General features: G+C 53.4%; 2 protein-coding genes across 3 annotated transcripts in view; one reads left to right on the top strand and one right to left on the bottom strand.

Moving 5' to 3' along the window:
- Positions 1-5,074, top strand: part of CAMK2A (calcium/calmodulin dependent protein kinase II alpha) — a 33,753-nt gene extending 28,679 nt beyond the window's left edge. For both annotated transcript variants that reach the window (XM_033073057.2, XM_033073058.2), the window contains one exon: positions 150-5,074. The gene's annotated coding sequence lies outside the window, so the exon portion shown is untranslated. The remainder of the gene's footprint in view (positions 1-149) is intronic.
- A 2,243-nt stretch (positions 5,075-7,317) lies between these two features.
- Positions 7,318-21,054, bottom strand: SLC6A7 (solute carrier family 6 member 7). Its single transcript, XM_033073056.2, has 14 exons — positions 20,619-21,054; positions 14,831-15,023; positions 14,021-14,152; positions 13,211-13,445; positions 12,593-12,731; positions 12,251-12,385; positions 11,503-11,606; positions 10,833-10,957; positions 10,356-10,468; positions 10,144-10,275; positions 9,774-9,873; positions 9,334-9,434; positions 8,962-9,129; positions 7,318-8,054 (listed from the first exon to the last, which is right to left on the bottom strand). The coding sequence occupies exons 1-14, from the start codon at positions 20,649-20,651 to the stop codon at positions 7,839-7,841; spliced, it is 1,926 nt and encodes a 641-aa protein (XP_032928947.1). The 5' UTR covers positions 20,652-21,054; the 3' UTR covers positions 7,318-7,838.
- Between the last annotated feature and the right edge of the window lie 630 nt (positions 21,055-21,684).

Here is a 21,684-nt window from a genome sequence, read left to right as displayed (position 1 = left end):
GAGGGTTGAGGCTCACAGGATGTGGGATCCTGTCCTGAGGATCTGTAGTGGGGAGATGGCTGATTGCTGTGAGATAGCAATGGGGAGAGGTTGCTGTGCCAAAGGGATGGTCAAAGCAAATTCCGGCTCTTCGGGTTTGTGTTTTGCAGCTGAAGCGTGGCCCTGCCCGTGTTGGGTTTGTCACTGACTGACTACCAAGGGAGACCCCCTCCGACATGTTCACCTACGGGACTTTGGCTGTTGGCTCTGCTGCTTGGTTCCCGCTGGAATAACCCCTCGCTTCTCACCGCACACACACGACAGCCCCGCCAGTGCAGCACAAACATCCCATCCAATCCCACCCTGCCGGGGTCATGGCGCTGGGCCCCCTTCCTCTGCATGAACCAGAAAAACAGAAACCATGAACTTAAACCGAAGCATCTGGCCAGTGTACAGGCCCCCCTCATCAGCTGCATAGCGTCAGTGGGCCTCCTCACTCCCCAGCACATCTCCTGAACTGGGCTCAGACTCATCCTCCACCTCTGTCCCCACCTCTGCTGGAAGCCCTCCAAGGAAGAGGGGACAGTTTTGAGCTGCTCTCTGCTGCATTCTCCCTGCGTGCTGGTGGATTTTGCTTTGCTGCTATCAAGGTCCCCACCTGCTGCCATGGCTCCCGCCTGCTCCCAACCTGAGTTCCTGCTTCCCAGCAGCCTCGTCCAGGGAACTGCAATTCAATCCATTTGCTAATTCCATTTTTCATGCGTACCTGTGCAAGGAGGGCCGTGTTCAGATTGGTGAGTAAAGACTATCTGTTGATTTTCCCTTCCCAGTGCAGGCTGGCTCCTTCCCAGGAGAGCAAGTAGGTTTGCACCCTGGCTCCAGGCAACTGCTGTGCCAAGAAGGATGCTCTCCCTCCTTCCTCCCTTCTCCCTTTGGAGCAGAGACTGTCGATGCTGGGAGAAGAGAGGAGGAGAATGACAACTGCTTCCCAGTGCCACATCAGCACAGACAGAAGCTGGGGCTCTCCCATCCACGTCTGGGCTAGCATCGCCCCTGCACCCTCCTCCTCACGCACCACCCAGCCCGGATCCTTTACCCCAGCACCCACCCCTGCCCCCCACATACAGCACTGGTGTTCCCTTGCTCCCAGCTCCCAGGATGGGATGGGGACAGCCAAGCTGGCTGCTGGCTTGGGGCACAAACCTCCATGGCCCACGTGACTCCTTCCAGCGACAACAAGGAATGCAAGCTTTAGTGACAAACTGCAGAATCTGATTGTGCTTCGACAAAAACAAACAAGCCTTTCGCTGTCTTCTCCTTTGAGCGCATGCCTTTTTATAGGGAAAAGAAACCAACCTACCGTGTTTCGTAACTTGATTTTGAGTATTTGCTGAAATGGATCTTTATGTAATAACTAGAAACATTCAACTGTTTAAGTGGGGAGGGAGGGGGGATTTTCAGGGGTTGCTGTTTTTCATTGCGTTTACATTTGAAGTGGGGTTGTTCTGCCACGATGCTCCTACCAGGGGTCCCACGGCTGCCAGCCCCCTCCTCACACCGTGGTGGCTTGTCCTGTTCTGTCCCACAGCGTTGGGTGGCAAAGGCACCCACCTCCAGGGGCACCCACCTCCAGGGGCACCCACATTGCCGTGGCACCTTCCTGCACCCCATGGGTCTTCCCGCAGGGCAAACCGCAGCAGGGGTTCTGGGAGTGCCACCAGTGTGTGGCTTTCAGGACAGAAGACATGGCCAGGAAGGGGAACGTTGGTCTCACCTCTTTGCCATCAGGTAGAGGTCCGAGGGTGGGTGTTTCTCCGACAATTCTTCCATTTCACATTCTCTTTTTTCTGACTGGAGCATCTTCACTCACTGATGTGAGGCTTCTGCAGCACTGCTGCCCCGGGGTACTTTCTAGCTCCACTCTCTTCATCTGCATGGTGTTTAACTTTCTAGACGGTGTGTGTGTTGAAAAACAAAGAAATGAACAAAAACTGCTTGTTTTGGACCTAAAAAAAAGAAAAAAAAAAAGGAAAAAAAAAGAGGAAATGTTTCCTCCATGTAAATTCTGAGCGTGTATTTTGCCTTTTCTGTGGTTTTGAATGCTTTGCTCTCTGTTGAGGCAGGGATGGCCACCATGCCAAATGCAGCTGCATCCTTGCAGGCTGCAAAAATATTTTCCCACTGGATGGAGGGGAAGAAATTTAAACTGCCGGGGCATGGACAGCCCCTGAGAAGTGTTTTGGTGTGTTCCTCTGTGCCAGCAGTGCAATGGCTGCTGGTGATGTATGTAGGAGATGCCTTGTTGGGGACAAATCACAGAGCTGATCCATGGGTGCCCATGGGGTTCCCTGTGCCTTTGGTGGACCTGTGCACCATAGGCTTGCAAGAGTTCCCCAAAGCAGGGAAATCCATGCAGGGAAAGGATTAGCTTTTAAGGTAGAGTTTGGGTGTTTTTACAGATCTGTTTTTCTTCCTGTAGTCATGTAGTGCTGAAGTTTTTTTTAATTTTTAAAGGAAGGACTCAGCTCTTCCACAGTTCTCTCTCTCCCTCTCCGGAGCTGGCTCTGAAGCCAGCCATGGTCAGTGTCACCCACCTTCTGATGTCCAAGCTCTCTAGGTGTCAAGGGGATTTTTTGGAATTGGTATAAGATGGATGATGATGGAGGACATCATATTAGAGCTCTGCATGGGATGCTGAAGGGCAGATGCCATTTCAGCCTGGTTTGCTCATAGCTGTGGACCTTGGATGGGCTGTGAGGGTGAAGTTGCTCCAGCAGCTGCTACTGGAGAAAGGACTGGGACTGCGGGTCTTGTGGGATTCACTGGGAATAAGAGATGAGGTGTTGGGGTAGATACAATCTCCTTTCACTGAGAACCCACAGTCACTTCCAGGGAGAAGCATCTTGGTTCCCAGGAAGGCTTTGAGGTGTCTTCTTGGAGGGAGTTTCTTCTCCTTGAGGTTTCCCTAAGGTCATCTCCCCAGGAGGCAGCTGGATGTCCTTGCAACACTCCTTTCCAAGGGGAGCAGAGTCTGAAGTTTAAACTCATTCTAGTCTTCCAGTCAAGCTGCATCCTGACCAAGGAAGACCCAACTTCCCAACATGCCCATGCTGGCAGCATTAAGCACCTGCACTTTAGGGGTCTGTCCTGCCTGGTGTCTCTGCCCCACCTTGCCCTGCTTCTCCAGAGCAGGTTCCTGTATCTCCAGAGCATCTCAGCAAGCACTGATGGACCACCACATTTTGTTTTAGTATCCATGGAAAACATCTGTTTCTGTCTTCCTTTGCATTTGCTGATTCCTCCTAAACTTGCAGGAAAGCTATATAAATAAGTTCCCACCATCCTTCTTTGGCTGGAAGAGCCAGGGATGCTGCTCTTACATCTCTACTTCTAAGCTGTTGGCACTGTCCCTGACACATGCAAACGGGTATTACCCCAACAATCCCACCATGGTTCTGGGAATGGCAACGTCCAGGGATGTTCCTAATAACCAACATGGAAAAGGCCACCTTGTTGGGATAGAGTTTACCACCATGGGCCTCCTGTCCCATTGGCCTCAAGGCTATGGCACATTTAATTTCCTGGCATAGACAGAACTCCTCTTCTCTGGTCTCCTGGGTCAAAACAAACTCGTAAGGGATTTGACTCAGACTCCTCTTCCACCTCTCCCAGATCACACAGGGGATGTCTAACTGGAAGCACTTGCTGTAGTGGTGTTGAGCTCCCAGCTCCACAGGTGGGCTTGGGATTTGCCTGTTTTCCCTTCCTGTCTACCAAGGTCCACTGGCAACATCATGATTTCTCACATCTTGCTGATGCATCCCCTCTGGAGGCCAAGGAGGTGACTCCTGGGCCTCTGCTCTTTGCTCGAGGAGCAGGCGCCCTCCTCCTCACTCCAGCCAGGTACAGCTGGGAAAGTTGTCTTTCAAATGCCCCTTCTGCCAGGCACCAAATCCTTGTCTGACCCTAAACCTGTCTCTCCTCCCATGGATGCCCCCATGGATCCCCAGAGCAGGCAGCAGTCATCTACTCCCACTTGGAGCTCCTGGTGGGCTCTGCAGCCCGTGGTGGGACTGCAGTGCCATGTGAGAGAGGGCAGCCACACACCCCCATGGACCAAGAGGTGTCTGCCAGCAGGAGGTCACATAACCTCCTCTGACCACTCCAGGAGACAGACTGACCCTTCTTCCCCACTACAGGACGGGTTGTGGTGTACACCACACTCTTGATGCTGCACAGATCCTCCAGCCAGCAGAGACCTTGCCCTTGCCCATGTCCCAAGGTTCAGGCCCCATCCGTATCAGACAGGGAAATCCAGATGTGAGCAGGCTGTGGGGGACACCAGAGCAGGGGCTGGTGGCCACTCTGCCACCGGATTCATCTGAGTCTCCTTCCCTCCTGCAGGTCATAAACAGGGACTGGGAGAGAGGGAGCAGTGGAGGGGACTGCATCAAATGGCTCCTTCCTTCTTTGGATTGTTGTCCCTTTTTTCTAACTGTTGCACAATTTTAGGGATTTTGTAACATTTTTTGGACAAGCAGGGAAAATATGTTAACAGTGGTTTAAGGAAAAAAAAAGAGATCTATCTCTCTCTCTTATATATTATATATATAAAAATATATATACTTACAGGAAATCTCTATGGAAATATTTATTTAAGATGATTGCAAAAAATATATTATAATTAAGAGTATACTGAGCTTTGTCACGTAACAAAAATTCAAGCCCCGGGGAGGGGTAGCTGCCTGTCCCCTCGTGTCTGTTTGTCTGTACGGTTGCAGCTGAAGCCTTTCTCTTCTCTTTTTGTAAGTGCACTCGAACTGTTGAGCAGTGTGACCGTGTTGGATTCAGTGGGAGCTTGGGGGGGGTGGGGAGAGGGGTGAGGGAGGATTGATTTTGTTTCCTTTTCCTTTGTCTTTTTTGAACCTGCGGCTGTGAACAGAATGATCACTGCTCAGATTGGATTCTCTGTTTGGGGAGAGCAGTGTGTGGGGGGGGGACAGGGAGCTGGGTGGGTGTGGGAGGGAGGGCGAGTGTCAGTTTTATTCTTGGTGTTCAAGTGCAATAAATAGCTACCAACTTCTGAGCATGGAAACGGATGATTCTCCCTCACTGCAGTGACTCAGACTGTCTGCCACCCCCTTGTCCCTCCATCACCGCACTCCTGTCCTCGAAAGCATCAAGGCTGGGACCAAACCTTGGGAAGGGCCCAAAACCATGATGCTGGTATTCTGGACACTGCCCATCCCTGGTCTGCAGCATCTCTGGGGTTTCAGGGAGTTTGATGTCATGTCCAGACCCAGCTCATTGCAATCCAGCCATTTACCCAGGGACAGGGCTCTGGGCACTGCAGGTATTCAAGCTAGATGGGGGGTGGGGGTGCCCACGGGGCAGTTTGGGGAGTTTAGAGGAAGCAGGTGCTACAGGGTGAGGGGCACAGAACCTCCAGCCAAGCCCAGGGAGGGTTTGGGGGGCTCCCAGGGGCATCTGCTGGGCTTTACTCATGCGGGTGGGCTGGAACCTCAGGGGAACTGGAGTCAGGCTGTTGCATTCCCTGTTCCTGCTCCACCCCAGGCCCTGGGTGCCCCTTTGCCCCCCTCTCCCTGCCATCTGCCCCGGCCCCGGCAGGTGTCAGCACTGGAATGTTCCCTCTGCTGCGTCCCCCCCCAGCCTGGGCAGCCACGCGTGGTGCAGGACACGTGTGCTCCGGATGTGCCACTGCCCCACTGCCTTTTGCCCTTGGTGTCCTGCCTCATTGCCAGCTTTGCCTCCCACCCACATCCCTGGCACAGCTCTGGCTCCATCCCTCCCATTGCTCTGCAGCACAGTGCTGGTTGATGACAGCTATTGAAGGAGAGCCCCGAGGATCTCAATGGGGATTTGGGGAATATGGTAGGACCCCATGCAGGTAGAGAAAGCTGAGAAACATGCAGAGATTGGACCATCTTGGTCAGCCCAGAGCAGCTTCAACTCCATGCAGAGGGAAGGCATCAGGTTCTCCTGGTTCTTCTGGTACCTTGTATCCAGCAGCCACACCATGGAACACGGGAGTCACCCCATGCAGACCCCTGTGTGTGCCCCTCCAGGGCCCAGCCCAGCCCAGGCTCCCTGGCCAGCACCCACAGCGATGGCTGGGCAGCACCGTGACCTCCTGAGGCCTCCTGCTCAGCAAATAGTGTCAAGGTTAGAGCGAGGGATTCATTGGGGCCATAAATGTTTATGGCAGGCCCTCCCTGCTCCCCAGCCGCCATGGCCTGAACTTTCCATCAGCCAAGCGTTTATGGCTGGACTCTAATGATTAACCCGGGGCCAGCAGCCCAAGGCGCTTCACGGTTGCGCTGCCGGAGCCCCGCACAGCCGGAGGAGCCGGAGATGGGGGACCCCCATCACCCCCACAGGCTGCAGCCACGGTGGGGTATGGTGAGGAGGATGGGGAAAGCCATCAGTGCTCCTGCAGGAGAAAGGAAGGACACGGCCATCTGGAAATGAGCTCAGCATCCCTGGACAAGAGGAGGTGAGCAGGCAGGAGGACAAGGTGTAAGAGCTGATCCTACACTCTTGGAGAGGCAAAGGCAATAATTAAATCTCCTACGCTGTAGGGAAGGAAGAAGGCTGCAGCCTCCTGACAGAATTCACCCTGGAGCTCAGGCTACAGTGCTGGACCCAGGAGCACATCCAAAATCCAGACATAGACTCAAATTTTTCTCTTTGTCCTACAGTTTTGTCTTTTACCAGGACAAAGATTTGCAGGAAAAAAACAGGAGGAGCTGTGCCCCTCTAGATGGGCATGGGAAGCCCTGGAAGCTCATCTAGATGTGCCTTTCTCCCATGCTGAAGAACCCCCAGTTAACCCAGGCAGGGGCTGTGTCACACAGCACTGTTACTGGTGAGCTGATGGCATGTGGCAGAAGGCACACATGACACTGGCATGATGGGGACTGGCAGCATCAGGTCCAAACAGCCCCATCCAGGAGGTCACCAAGACCCTCAGGCCATCAGTGTTGGCAGGAGGTGGGACAAGGGCTGATGTATCCCAAAACCACCCACAAACACTGACACCCAGCCCTTCTCCTTTCTCTGGGAAAAGCAGCACTCAGGGCTGGGGCCACACCTTGGAACTCCCTTGGCAATAGACACATGTCCTCCTTGCACACTGGGTCCACCTGAAACCTGTCCCTGACCTCCGGCACACACAAGGGACAGGTTACACCATCTCTTCCCTTCCTTCAAGTCACCCCAACCCTGCCAGACACCACAGGGAAGAGCCACCCTGACCCACCAAGGTCCTTGGGGGATCTACAGCCTGGTTTATTTATAAAGCCTTTTCTTTTATTCTACTTGTTTTTAACTACTCATTTATTAGGTCAAATTGCTTTAGGAGGACACTGCTTTGTGCTGGTTTTGCTGGAATACCTCCATGGCAGACGCTGTCCTTGGGGCATGGAGGCTGTTACAGATTCTCTCACATGTGTTTATGGGTTATTGGAGTCAAATACAGTCAAAGAGAGACCAGATCAACACACAAGCGCTCCTTCTCCTCCTCCCCACATCCTGCAGCCTGGACATCCCTCCACCCTGGACATTCCTGAGAGGGGACAGCAGGGCTGGGGCTGTGGGTGGGAGTGGAACAGCCCTGACACTTCAACCAGACACTGTCACACAAACACATCACATAGTTTGTCACACTGAACAGAAACACATCGGGGGGGCAGGGCCAGGGTGGTGATGAGGAACCTGGCAGGGTCAGCAGCTCCTGACTACTCCTTGAAAGACCCCCCAAGCTGTCCTGAAGTGCTGCAGTGCAACCTGTGCAAAATGGGAGGTGAGCTCCCACCCAGCCTATGGGACACTGGGTCCCCTCAGATCATGGACTCCTCATCCTCCTCCTCCTCCATCTCCCGGTCCACCTGGATGGCCGTGTTCTCGTAGCTGGTGATGCCCCCGTATTTCCGCATGTGGACCATCAGGGGTTTGGGGGACTGGCTGCCAGCCAGGCTTGCCACGTACATGCCGGTGCGGTTTTCCTCCAGGGACGGGCCCCAGTCCATGGCTGGCCGGCTGGCTTGCTGGACTCGCTGTGGGGGGACAGGCAGAGGGAGCACAGGCACCCTGCACCCTCCCCTCCCCAGGTAGCACCCCACCCTGCAGCTCTCCCAGTGCCCCAGGGACTGAAAGAACCCCCAGTGAGGATGGGATGGGGTCAAAAGCTTGTCCTGAAACCTTTTGGGAAGGCGGCTCTGTCTGAGTGTCTTGCTGTGGGCTGGGGAGGTGTCATGGGCTGTGGGTGCTCGTGGTGAGGGCTTGCAGGAGCAAGGGGCTATAGTAGGGCTGCAGCCCTGTGCTGTGGGGTTAGAGCCACTCAGGCAAGGGGTTAGCCTAGGCCAAGGTGGCTCCTGGCCATGCCACAGTGCCCCTGGCTGTGCCAAGCAGGGGATTGCTACATGGGGAGGGCATCAAACTCTGCTCCTCTGCTTTTAACAGCCTGGCAAGAGCATGGAGGAGTGACGGGCTGGGAAAGCTGTGAGCAGCCAGCAGCTCTGTAACCTGCTCCTGGGAGAAGCCTTTCAATGCAGGGATCCCATCTGGGCTGCCTGTACAGTCTGGCAGCTGCCTGCCTTGCTGTGTCATTGCTCTTGCCAAGTGGGTGCAAAGTCCCAGGTGCCCATGGCCACCCCACTGGGGACAATGTGCTTCCTCACAGGGCACAGCAGGCTTGTTTTGGAGTGGAAATGCACACTGGGCTGCCCCTTGGGCAGCAGTTTTGCTCAGTACCTGCCTGGCATGGTGGGAAGCAGCACTGCTGGACATGCTTTGGGATGTGCCAACTCTCACCCCTCATGGGTGGCAAGGGGGAATGGGAACACACTTCCAGGAGAGAGGATACAGAAACTTCCAGAGGATACTGACTGGGCAGGGGCTTGTGCCCACTGCTGCGTATTTCTGGGGTGCTCCCCAGCAGTGTCAGGCCCCAGTACCTCCTACCTCCCACAGTGTCCCTTCTTCTTGGAGCACAGCCACCAGCATGCCCATGGGAATCATCAGGCAGGAGAGCACTCCCATGAGGATGCCCAAGACCTCTGCCCAGGTGGGGAAGCGGTAGTTGCCATACTCAGAAGGCTGGTACTTGACAATATTATACACCAGCAGAGCCTGTGGGATGGGAAGAAAGTGAGGTCATCCCAGAGGTCTCATGCTCAAAAAAGACCTGGAGATGATGGGCACCTCCCATCAGAAGGATGGTCTCTGGGGTAGGAGATGCCAGCAGAGTAACTTATCACACTGGGAGGACACCCAGGGATACTGGCATCATCATGGATTTCCAGGACCATCCAGCAGCTCAAGCTGAGCAGTTACCATCATTGTGGCTGGGGACAGGACCATCCAGCAAGCTCTGAAGTAGGGCCCAGGTTTGAATCCCAGCATCATGTGGATGTCTCGGCAGAACCTCTTCATGCCTGCAGGAGGGAGAGGGACTCAGAAGCTTTGATCCCCAAGAGCCTTGTGCCTGTACCAGGCTGCACAAGCAGCAGTTTGTACCCTCTACAGCGATCTCCCCTCTCCCATCTGAGAGGTGCAGGTGTGGGGCTCAGCTGGTGCTGCCTGAAGGACCAGGCTCACCACCACGTGTATCTTTGGAGAGGTGAATCAAGTGATAGCCAAGAAGAAACAAGTGGTGGGAGTGGAGTCTCATGCTCCACTGTGAGGCTGTTGGCTTCCCTACTGCTCCCTCTAAATCTCTCTTTTCATACAGACAGCACATGTTCCCTGTGCCCCTGTGGGGAAGGCGCCCTTACCGTAGACACGTGTCACCACAAGGCAGGTGGTGATCACCACCACCATGAGACCAAAGCCTGCACTGTAGTCATCCAGTAGGACCAGCCAGTACATCCCACCCTGTGGAGACAAAGCACAGAGGTCAGCATCTCCAGGACCATCAACCCAGTAAACCTCCACCCATGTCCTTTGACTTTTGGGGACCCTGGGGAGGACAGCAGTCAGCACTTTGTCACTCCCCTTGGCCCTCACACCTTCTGGAAGGCCAGGCTTGTCACTCTTTCACCTGGCTGTTTGATCACACATCTGAAAACTTGGCTGCTGACCTAAGCTCTCCCTAAAACGAGTCCCTAGCTGGTCCCCACAATGGATCCATCCCTACACTCATACCTCTGTGGTGAGGATGAGCCCCATCAGGAAGAGGGCGATGCAGATGACAGCTGAGAACGAAGCTTTCTTTGGCCGCAGGTAGTAGGGGAATTCATCTGTCACTGCAGTAACAATGGTCTCCATGAATGCAAACTGCAGGCACAGGAGGAGAGGGCCCCTGAGTCCTCAGGCTGCCTGGAGTCCACGGCTGTCTCCGTGGGCTCTGTCCTTACCTGGCTGTCCAGGCCCAAGGTTAACAGCATGAAGAAGAACAGGAATGACCAGAATGGAGAAAGGGGGAGCATTGTCATGGCCTGGGGGTACACCACAAATGCCAGACCAGGACCTAGGGGAGGCAAAGGACAGCCCGGTGAAAAGGTGGGGACAGAGTTGGGCATGGGGGAATGGAGGAGAGCTCAGCAGAGCAGAACTGGGGCAGAGACTTGCCAGGACTCTGGCAAGCTGGGCAGGAAGGGTCCTGTGACAGAGGGTGGAGAAACAGCCTGCTCCTTGCTCATTCCTTCATTAGACATCACTTGTTACTCAGTATTTATACCACAGGAACTCATCTGCTCCCTTCCCTCCCCCTGGCCAGCTGAGCATCCACCTTCATCCCTCATGCTGACACCCTCAGGTGCCTTCCATCCTGGAAGGAATGCTCCTCAGCACACCCAGGCAGAGGGGGAAGGGGAAAACGTCTTTGGTCTCACCTGCTTTTGCCACCTGGTTAACAGGGACCCCAAGCTCCTGGGACATGTATCCCAAAACGGAGAAGATGGCAAATCCTGCCAGGATGCTGGTGATGGCATTGCCCAGGGTCACTATGAAGGTGTCCCTACAGAGAAGGGTGAAGATGCTCTGACACGTTTGCTCCTTCCCACCCCACACCAGGGCACAGCAGCTCTGCCAGCCCCAGGTGCCAAAGTAAGGTGCCACAGTGTCTGTCCTTCAGGGCCTCCCATGGCTTTCCAGGGCCCAAAGGAGCCTGTATTTGATGGATAATATGTGGGGTTCCTCCAAAGCTTTCTGTCCCTTGTGGATGGAGTCAGACCAAACATCCAACACCCATCTCTTTCAGTGAACTACACTGGATGCTGGAAATAGGGCACACATGCACAACTCCAGCCTCAAATATCCTCAGCTTTCAGCACCTACAGCCCAAAGCTTCTGAGCTGGGTGCTCTGCCTTGGTACTTAGGAGAATTTTTTCCCCACAGATCCCTCTGTTCCTCTCAAGCCTACACAAACTGCCAGCTATCCCCTCAGTGCAAGGAGCAGAGCAAGGTGACTGTGCTGCACCACATGGTGCTGAGCCCACCAGCTCAGGTTTTCATGGCTCCCTCCAACCCACAATTTTTACAAGACAGCAGCTGCCTCCTACCTGTAGATATTCTGATGGAAGGTGTTGTACGAGGCGAAGGTGAGGAGGCCCCCAAAGCCCACCCCAAGGGAGTAGAAAATCTGCAGGGCTGCCTCGATCCATACCTAGGGGAAGGAAGCAGTTCTGAAGAGAGCAGGGGTTTGGAAACCTCCACATGAGGAAGATGGCATTAGAAATCTGTTTCCCCAGAGCCCTGTCACATCTTCCCTAGCACTCCAGGCATGCACAGCCTATGGGATATTTGTCTTTCCTTGTCAACACTTACCACTCATAGTGGATCAGCTGGCCAAATGGAAGGGCTAATTGGAATGCTTTGGGGCCAGCCCAGTGTGGCATTAAATGCCCTTGTAAAACTGGTGGTCTCTTGATGACCCCCACTGCTGACCCCACTCCACATGCTGGGATTTGGGTTTGGAACACCAAACAGTCAAACCCACCACGGGCACCCATCAGCCCATCACAGGGGCTGGGATGATCCTGCCCATGGTCCTGGTACTCAGAGGAGTCTTGGCACCATCCCATCCATGCAGAGCCATAAACACATGCATGGGGTCGGACACACGGCAGTAGTGGCCCAGACAAGGTGTGGGACAAAGACTTTTGGTCTTGGAGCACCCAAGAGAGCTTTAGGTTAGGGTATGGTCAGAAAAGACACCTGAGGAAGGGAGCTGCCTCTGTTGCATTCAGGAGGTGACAGGAGAAGGCACATTTTTGTGTCTTGAACAAATTGCACAACATCCTTACTCACCTTGGAAGACAGTAAGTGATCAAACTGGGGTGTGAGGTAAAACTGGATCCCCTTCCAGGCCCCCTCCAGGGTCACGCCACGAATGAGCAGCATCACCAGGATGAGGTACGGGAAGGTGGCAGTGAAGTACACGACCTGTGGGAGAGCAGAGCCAGCTGGGAGAGCTGGGAATGAGAGCAGGGCCAGTGTGCCAGCCCTGCTGGTGTCTGGGTGTGCAAGGCATCCCCAAAGTATCTGATACTCAGCAGATGCTGTTTGTGAGTCTCACTTTCCCAGAGGTGCAGTCACACGCCCTGGTGGGTATTGCTGGAGGTCCCCCCAGAGAGAGCAGACAGCCCTTACCTTGCCAGAGGATTTGACTCCCTTAAGGATGCACAGATAAACAATAGTCCAAGAAAGGAGCAGGCACAGACACAAGTTCCAGCGGATCCTCCCAGGATCCCCAATCCCCGAGCTTCCTTGGATGTGCAGGACATACCGGCTGGGGAAGAAGGAGAGCTGCTAGTGAGCAGCCATGGGCTGCCTTCTTCCAGAGGCCCTCTGACCCTAGAAATGCCTCTGCTGCCAAATAACCTTGTCAACAACCATAGGCACTGGCAGCTCCTTGCCAAGCAAACAGGAACAGTTGGAGTGATTTCTCCACCACGTATTAGAGCCCAGAAGGGATGCCTGGCATCTCAAGAGCAAATTCCCAGCCATTCCAGACGTGGGATGCATTTTAGTCTAGTGTATCTCCAGGCCAACAAAGCAGCACTAGAACATGGACACCTCCCACATTCCAGTGGCTAAACTGAGTTGTCACCCACAGCTGGGCACATGAGCCCATCGCTGCACCCACACCCCCAGCCATGAGTGAGACCTGCAGCATCTGTGCTGTGAGACGTGCAGATCCTTCCCCCTCATCCCATCCCCATCCTCTCCCTGAGCAGACAGCAGCCCAGCTCGGGCTGATCTCGTTACCTCCAGTACTCCTCGCTGGGGCTGACAGTGTTGCTGATGTTGACGGGGAGGGTGTTGTTCCCCGCCTTGATGACATGGTGGTCCAGGCACAGCTCGGTGTTCCACCAGTTGCCACAGTGCTGCCAGGGCAAGTCGCTTGTGAGGGATGCAAAGAGGTAGAAGAGAACGTAAGCAATGATCATATTGTAGTAAATGGCCACCAAGGAGACGATGAGGATCGTGCCCATGCCAACGCCTGAAGGAAGGAGAGGGTAAAGAAGGAGTGAGCTGGAGCAGAGCAAAGCACATCCAAAAGCAGGGTCAGATACTGCACCTCAGCAGCCAAATGATCAACCAAGTCCAAGGTTCACCTGATGGGGGAGCCTCTTATTGCCATTTTAACATCTGGACATGCCTTCTCTGTGTTGATAATCTATTGCCTCATACAAAACAATTTACACCAGCTTAACGTTGAGAATAAAAGTATTTGATTTTAAATTTTTTTTTTTTTAATGCTTTATTCTTGCCTTTGTTTTTAACAGGTATTGCTTAGCTTTCATGTTCTATTTTGTACAATAGATGGTTTAATAATCTTCATGCCATTTCTAGAGCTGGCCAGGTCATCCAGAGCCCTCAAACACTGAACAATCTCATGCATATCCTGCAGCTACTAAAACAGCTACCTCAAAATTCCAACCTGCCACACCTTCCCCCAGGTTCTTTTGGTTCTAACAAGAGCATTGAGGACCATGGGATGCTGCTGCTGGTGCATGTCCTCATCCAAGAGCTCTTGCAGAGGTCCCTCAGAGGCTCTGGACTTCACTCACGCACCTTTAAAGAGAGGGCTTATCTTCCAGACTGCGAGTGGCCCCAAGCTGGAGAACTGGCCAAGTGACAGCTCCATGAAGAAGATGGGGATCCCACAGATGGCCAGCATGATGAAGTAAGGAACCAAGAAAGCTCCTGCAAGAAGCAAAAAAATAAAATTAAAAAAATAATAAAATCCTGAAAGTAATACAGACCAAATGCCTAAAAGCCAACTGTGAAAGGGAATAAAGCTCATTCAATATGTGTGGCTCTGAGGGATCTACATCAAAATCAGGAAGACAGGGAGGAGCAAGAGCTCACTGTTAGTGCAGGAGAAAGGGACAGTGATTCACCTGGTGCTGTGCTTCCTCTCTACTCCCAACCCTCTTTTCTCTTTGCATCTTTCACAAACACCACTAAATTCTCCAGTTACTATTGCTCTGGGAGGAACTGAACCAACATTTTGCACTGTCACCCAGGGCTCTTGCCTTGCAAAAGGTTCACTCCCTCCTTTGATAGCTGGAAAGTGTTTGCTGACCCTTCTGAGTCCTGGAGGACACCAGACCAAGAAGCTACTGGACACCAGGAGAGCTGGTGTTTGGTTCAGCATGGAGACAGGGGTTTGTCCAAGGCCAGGAATACAGAGCTGGGCTTGCAAGTCTCTTCCACACATGGATACAGGCGGTTAAAGCCCTAAACAAGCAGGGGAGGCTTCACCCCACAACAAGCGCTACTTTCCAGCCCCAGGAAGGGGAAAGGATGTTTCTTCAGGGATATTCTACCAGCCCAGGTCAGTGGGTGGAAGGCTGACCACTCCAAAGGATGCCCAAGTACCTCCTCCGTTGGTGTAAGCCCTGTAGGGAAACCTCCAGACGTTTCCAAGGCCCACGCAGTATCCGATGCAGGAGAGCAGGAAATCCAGCCGCCCTGTCCAGTTCCCTCTGTCTTCTGGGCACTCCGAGCCCAGGTCCCCATCCTGGCTGCTGGGGCTTACCAGGAGATCTGGTGTCACTGGCTGAGTGAGGGACTGGGGTATGGGAGAGGGCAGACAGGGATTGAGCAAGGAATAAAAACAGAGAATGAAGAATGGGAGAGAGGGGAGAAGTGCCAAGAACTCATGAGTGAGTTTGTGACCCCAAGCCACAGCATTGACACTTGTCCCTTGGGAACACCCTGTCCCAGCAGCTCTCTGTTCCCCACCTCAGCCAATGCCCTGCTCTGCCACTGAGCAAACAAAAGGGATAAATGTGAGCCCCCGGGGCCAGAGCTCCCCTGGGAAAGGTAGGATTGTCCCAGTTCATTCTGGGAAGGTTCACCAGGACCCAACTCACAACCCCAGCTTCCAAAACATCCTTTCAGAGGGCCACAATAAACTCTCTGGATCTCCTGCAGAATATGGGCATGAGGACAGCAGGAGAACCACTGTGGAGTGCCAGGGAGCGTGACACCCAGCCCCCTGTGTGCTGCCATGCCCAGCACTCGGCTGGCTGCCATTAACTGCTCTGTGCATTTTTCACACTTTTCCAGCTGCCAAAAGCCTGCACTGTGGGAATTTTGTGATACTCCCAGTTGTCCCTGCTGAGAGATGAGAGACCTCCTTTAAGAATTCCTAATGTGCTCTGAATCAATGCAGCACAGGCAGGGCATTAACCCATTCCCTTCCACCCCACTGCCTCAGCTCTGCAAGTGGAAGTGTGAGTCCTGCAATCCATTTGGGTTGGGGTGATGCACCAGGAGGGCACCTCTGTGTTTGTATGGGTGTACATCAGGTTTGCAGTGAGGTGTTCAGCCTGAATTCCCCCAATTTCCTGACCTCAGGAGAGCAGGGAAAGCATCCCCACTGATTGCAGAGCTGAAAGCCTGAGCCAGCAGCTGCCAGATGAGATCCCATCACAGATACACCCACAGCAAAAGCAGGCAGCACAAAGGGGTGGAATGAGGACCCTGTCCCTGTGCCACCACGTGTTGCTGTGTCCTGGCATGGGAGTTCATCATGTTTGTACTGAGGCACAGGAGGATTCTGAGGTCCTTGCTGACAAGGATCAGGCAGGAGGAGCCCATTTGGGAACTTTCTCTTCTTGGGCTCTCTGAAGAAAAGAAGCAGCCATCTCGCTGTCCTTCTTCATAACTGTAGGGGACAAACCCATGGGATGTGGCTGGGGGAGAGGGACCAGGGTTTGGAGTGATCAGCCATAAGGAGCTGTGGGTCTCCTGTACCCCTGTGCTGCGGTGCTCAGAGCCTGCAGCAGACCCCAGTCCCCAGGAGGCTGGAGCTGGCTGGTGATCAGAGCTCAGTGCTGCCCTTTCATGGCCTCAGGGAAGGTGGCAGCCACGTCCTCTCCTCCTCCACTCCAGCTGGACTGGACCAGAGGATGCTCCTGCTGCAGGTTCCCATGGAGACACGGAGCCACATGCTGAAGGAGAGGGCTGCCAGCTCCCACCCTGTGCAGGGTGCACCCCAAACCCCCGCTGCTGGCACTGGAGACATGCTGCTTGCAGCCCAGAGGCACCAAACACACAGGCAAACTGCTCCCCATCCCCACCTGGTGCACAAACACCTCGAGGGACAGGACAAGGGCAAAATCTTCCCAGAGCCAACCTGAAATGTCCAGCTCCAGCAAAGCTGTTACACCAAAATCCGCTGTGAAAAGCCCATCCCTGCTGGATGCCACCATCACAAGGCAAGGGCCAGAAGAAAAACTTGCAAAAACACAGGCTGAAAAGTCAAAATATGACCCAAATGTAATGCTGTTGCTATAAAACCATCACTACCTGACACCCTCCTGCAGCTGCTCAGCACAGCTCTGTGGTTTAGCAACACCTCCAAGCCATGGCCGTGCCTGCTAATTAGCCCAGCACACACAGTGTGTGACCCACAGCTGTCTGTGCTTGCAGGGGATGGGCAGGCTGCTCTGGACTCCTTCCCAAAGATTTCAGCAGCTAAAACCTGTACTCACAAAGATCCCTGCCAGGTAGGGGCCATCACAGATGGGTCTTCCCCCTGCAAAATAATGCTTCTCAGTCCATCACACTGCCTGGGGAGCTCTTGTTTTCCAGGTTTGAATCACAGAAAACAAGTAAGCAGGGATGTTGGGAGATCATTAAATCCTGTTGCCTAATTCCTGCATCTCTGTCTGAAGCCTAAACACCTGCAGGAGGGCACAGGTACAGCTGCAAGATCTCATTACATGCAGGTGCCTGTCCATGAGATGTAGCACAGAAATCAACACAGAAGCAACAACACGAAATGAAAGGAACCAATGGGAGCTTTTCCAAACTGTAAATGGCCTGTTCCCCACCTTAGTCACCATTTCAAGGGCCATGGGATGTAGTTTGTCACTTGTGTCTCAATAATGACTGCCTCCCTTGTTAATATTTTTATCTGGAGCTCTACAGCTCAAATTTAGGACCCCAGATCAGAAAGCAGAGACCACTCAAGTGTCAGATAAACCTGAAGGACAATGACTGTTGTCCCCATTGGGCAAGCTGAGGAGATACAGGTCAGGGATGCTGCTGGAAAACACACACAAAAGTGGCTCCCTGACTGCAATGCTCAAAATTCTCCCAAATCTCAGCCTTTACATAGAAATCACAGAAAAACTGCCCTATTTACCTCACTTGAAATGAATTACAAAGCACAATATTTAAGCTTCCAGCCTATCTTTTTCCCAAATCGCAGAGGGAAGCATACCTCCCTTCTTCTGACTGCAGGAGATCTCACACACCAGCTTGACTCTAGAGCTTTTTTTAAAGGATTAATGCTCTCTTTCAGCCTCTGTCATAACAGAAATTCTCTTTTTCAGCAGCAGCTGAAGTGCTCCAGTGCTACAGTACAGCTCCAGTCCTTTCCACCATCAGCTGCCATCCCTCAAGCTGGGCTCCTGTCTCGCAGTTATAAACAGACGGGGACTAACAGCTCCCTTGGCAACCACAGCCCCTTTGAACACAGCATCACTTTCCATTATTCACCAAAAGATGCTCCCAAAGAAGTCAGCAAAGCAAAGGTCACCAAGAAGAAAAAGCACTTTAGTCTCTGCCAAGATAAGAGCTCAGGTCTGTAAGGAAATGGCTCTGTGGCAATTATTTTCTCTAAACCAATTTACTTAAACCAAAACTCAGCTGTATCTGAGTAGAAAAACTCCAGCCAGATCAAAGGTATGTTTTCATCCTATTTTGTCTCCATTCAAGCTGCATTGTGGGATTATTTTGTCAGTGTTTTGTGCGTGGATCACAGCCTTTGAGCAAGACAAATGCCACCCGGCACCAGATTTCTCCCCTGCGGATCTGAGCACAGTGAGTGTCTAAAGTGTGAGTCACTTCAGATTAGTTTGAATTGCTTGTTAATCTCTGAGAGAAAAAAATCTTAAAAAGGCATAAAAATTAATTCGCATGTAATGTCACTTAGAAAGCAAACTTAGAAAGTAAACAAAGCACTGCTGTGGTGAGGAAGAGCCCCTCAAAGGGCTGAGCTGACCCTGGGTGACCCAGCCTGGGGTCACAGCTGATGCCATGAGAGGGAGCAAGTGTTGGTGGAGCCAGCACAGGGAGGTTGGAGATGACAAACTCATTAGAGAGATGACAAACTCATTAGAGAGATGACAAACTCATTACAGCAGTGTCCAAAGTGTGGGGAGTATGCACGATACAAATGCTTGTGTTCTTTTATCTGAAAACCCTGGGGAAGATTTGAGGCAGTTTGAGGGGGCCAGAGGAGGGCAGTGGCTCGGGTAGGAAGATGCTGCTCAGGTATTGGCAGGGACAGCAGGAACCATGGCTCCCACCACTGGCTCCAGTGGGATTTAGTCCATTTCTACCCAATAAACCCCAAAGAAAATAATCAAATAGATGAAAACAACCACTCAGCTCTTCTGGAAATACCATTATGCAAAAACCAACCTGGAATCCTTACAGTCTGAGAAATGTCTTCTCTGATCAAGAGGTATTTCCATATGTCTAAAACATGTCTGGTATGAAGGTTTAAAACTGCAGCTCACCAATGGGAAGTGGATCTCAATGAGAGGAAGAGGAGGCTGTCAGAGTCCTGAGTGGGTGCTGCAGTGGGGATGGGCACATCTCTTCATCAGCCACCACCAGCCCAATGCCAGCACTGGACACAGTGGTCCCAGGGTGACTGTGAGCACCAGGTCCTTCATCTGGAGCTCAGCAGTAGTATTTTTGGGTAATGAAAGACAGAGGGCTCTGAGCAGCACTGGGACTGGGGAAAACAATGCCAGAGACATTTGCTTTCCATCCCAACTGATCACCATGGGACTAAGTGCATTCCTGAATAAATGCTTAAAAGGGTCACCAGCATCAAGTAACTGAGAAAGGCATTGGAAGGGGCAAAGACCACTTTTAATGGATCTTGCAGTCACAAAGCCATCTGGAAAAGCAATTTGTAGGAAAGAGGAAGAAAGAGAAGAGCCAAATGATGCCTCCAAACAAGAGTAGAGAAATAGGCTGTCAGGGCCTGCTGGTTGTCACCAGGATACTGCTGGGTTTTTTACGTCATTTCCCAATATCCTAGGAATTTCCTGGCAGGGATGAAACTGTCCTGGGTTTTCATTCATCTCAACAGAGTCAACCTGCCCTGTGTTCAATGGGCATGGTTTGGCACAGAGTTTAGCTGAAAAGGCTCCCAGCCCTGGGTCACTGCCCTGGATGCTCCAGGAAGGGCTGATCTATCCAGCAGCACATCCCCTTGATGGAATTGTGGCTGACACCATCTCTGCCACCCTGCTCCAGTGTGTCCCCAGAGAAAGGACTCATTCCTCAATCTGCCACCCTGCTCCACCGTGTTCCCAGAGAAAGGACTCATTCCTCAATCTGCCACCCTGCTCCACCGTGTCCCCAGAGAAAGGACTCATTCCTCAATCTGCCACCCTGCTCCACCGTGTCCCCAGATAAAGACTCAGTCCCCAACGTGGGGGGAAATGGGAACTCAGACTGGAAAGAGCAAAGTGGCAATGGAGGGGAGCCTAGGATGGGAAAGCCTGACAATTGGATTTATAAAGGGTTTCCAGCAGGATGTAAAAAGGGTTTGTAGCTCTGCCAGCTCTGAAACCAGAGTTCAGCGTCTAGCACACCCCACATCACCCACACTCCTATAAATCCTGGATGAGAGGCAATCCAAGCTGCAGGGCACAAAGGCACTGCCAGCCCCCTGCGCTCATCCCCGGGCAGGACCCCGGCCCGGGAAGTCCCCGGAGCAGCGTCCCCGAGCTGCCAGGCTGCGGGGAGCCAGCTCTGCCCCCGGTGCCACCCACGGCTCCCGCCAGACACAACATGAGTCACCCACCGCCGGGGTGTGACAGCCCCTGCTGCCAGGGGAGGGCTGGGGACACGAAATGCCCCATCCCGCTGCCCACCGTCTCGCTTTGGCCCCGCGCAAGAGCACTTCCCTATTATCCCCAATATTTCCTATTCCCTAATATCCCCCTGATCCCTGCCGCTGCCCGCCGAGGCTCCCGAGGACGGGATGCGGGGCGATGTGCACGGCTCCCCCGCTCCCATCCCGGGGTGATCCTCGCTCCCTTTCACAGCCCTGCGGCACCCTCACTCCTGGCTGTCACCTGCCGCGGTACCCTGGTCCCCTGCTCCTGTCCCCGCTGCCGGCTCTCACCTTCCGGAGATGCTGCTGCCGAACCTGCTTCATCCCAGACCCTGTTGCTATGCGCTCCCCCTCCGACACTTTCCGTCTCGCTCTCTCCGGTGCTGGGGAGGGCGAAGGGGGAGCGGGGAGGCGATGGCCGGCACGGAGGGCTGGGCACCCACCTGCTGCCCAGGGAGCTGGGGACGTGAGGAGCCGAAGGAAAGGTTTGCCTTGAGTGGAGGATGGCTGCGTGCGGAGCAGGAAGGGAGGAGGGAGGTCTGTCTGTCAAAAGCACTCCTGCCGGGGAAAGGGGGGCTCCGGGACCTCAGCCCGGGCAGCGAGGGGAACGGCTGCTGTCTCACTCACGCCACAAATGCATCAGGTGTCCCTAGAGAAGGACCTGACTTTGGGGTCACTCTGTCACTGAGCAACCCGTGCAGTGATGGCAGCAGATGCCAGGAGCTCACAGCACCTTCCTGCTCAGCTCTGAGATGATTTTCCTGTGGCAGGACACAGCTGGAGCTCGAGCAGATCAGAAGTGATTGTTCCCCATGCTGCCTGAGCCCAGCCCTCAGTCCAGGGGAGGGGAATGCTCCACAGTCATCAGTCCCTTTGGGTAGGACCAGTACATCCCACCACACTGAGGGCAAGAGCAATCCTTGGGCACTCCCCAGGGTGAGCATCTGAGCCCAGCACATCATGGCACCAATGCTGGAGCACAGGTCACATCTCCAGGGTCCAGATGTCTCTGTTTGAGTCAGCAGTGGGATACCGGAGCCCCAATGTCCAGGGAGATGTCAGCTTTTTTTTTTTTTTTTTTTTTTTTTTTTTTCCAAATTCCCAACGAGGTGCCAGAGCTGGCCTGTGCCTTCTCCTCTCACGGTGGAAATGTCTCCCATGTGTCTGGGAGAATGGACAACCTCACATGCTCCAGGGCCAGTGTGGGACCAGGACAGCTCCAGACTCACAGTGGTACCTCTTTCCCATGTCCAAGTGTCCATCACTTCATCCCTGCATTGTGCCCAGTGCTCTGACACTGAATGTGCCCCTTTTCTCCTTGCAAATGCCCTACAGGCTCCAACCTGAGCCAGACCTC

The sequence above is a fragment of the Catharus ustulatus genome, chromosome 15, assembly GCF_009819885.2.
Source record: "Catharus ustulatus isolate bCatUst1 chromosome 15, bCatUst1.pri.v2, whole genome shotgun sequence".
Lineage (NCBI taxonomy): Eukaryota > Metazoa > Chordata > Aves > Passeriformes > Turdidae > Catharus > Catharus ustulatus.
This window is presented reverse-complemented; position numbering and strand designations above follow the sequence as displayed.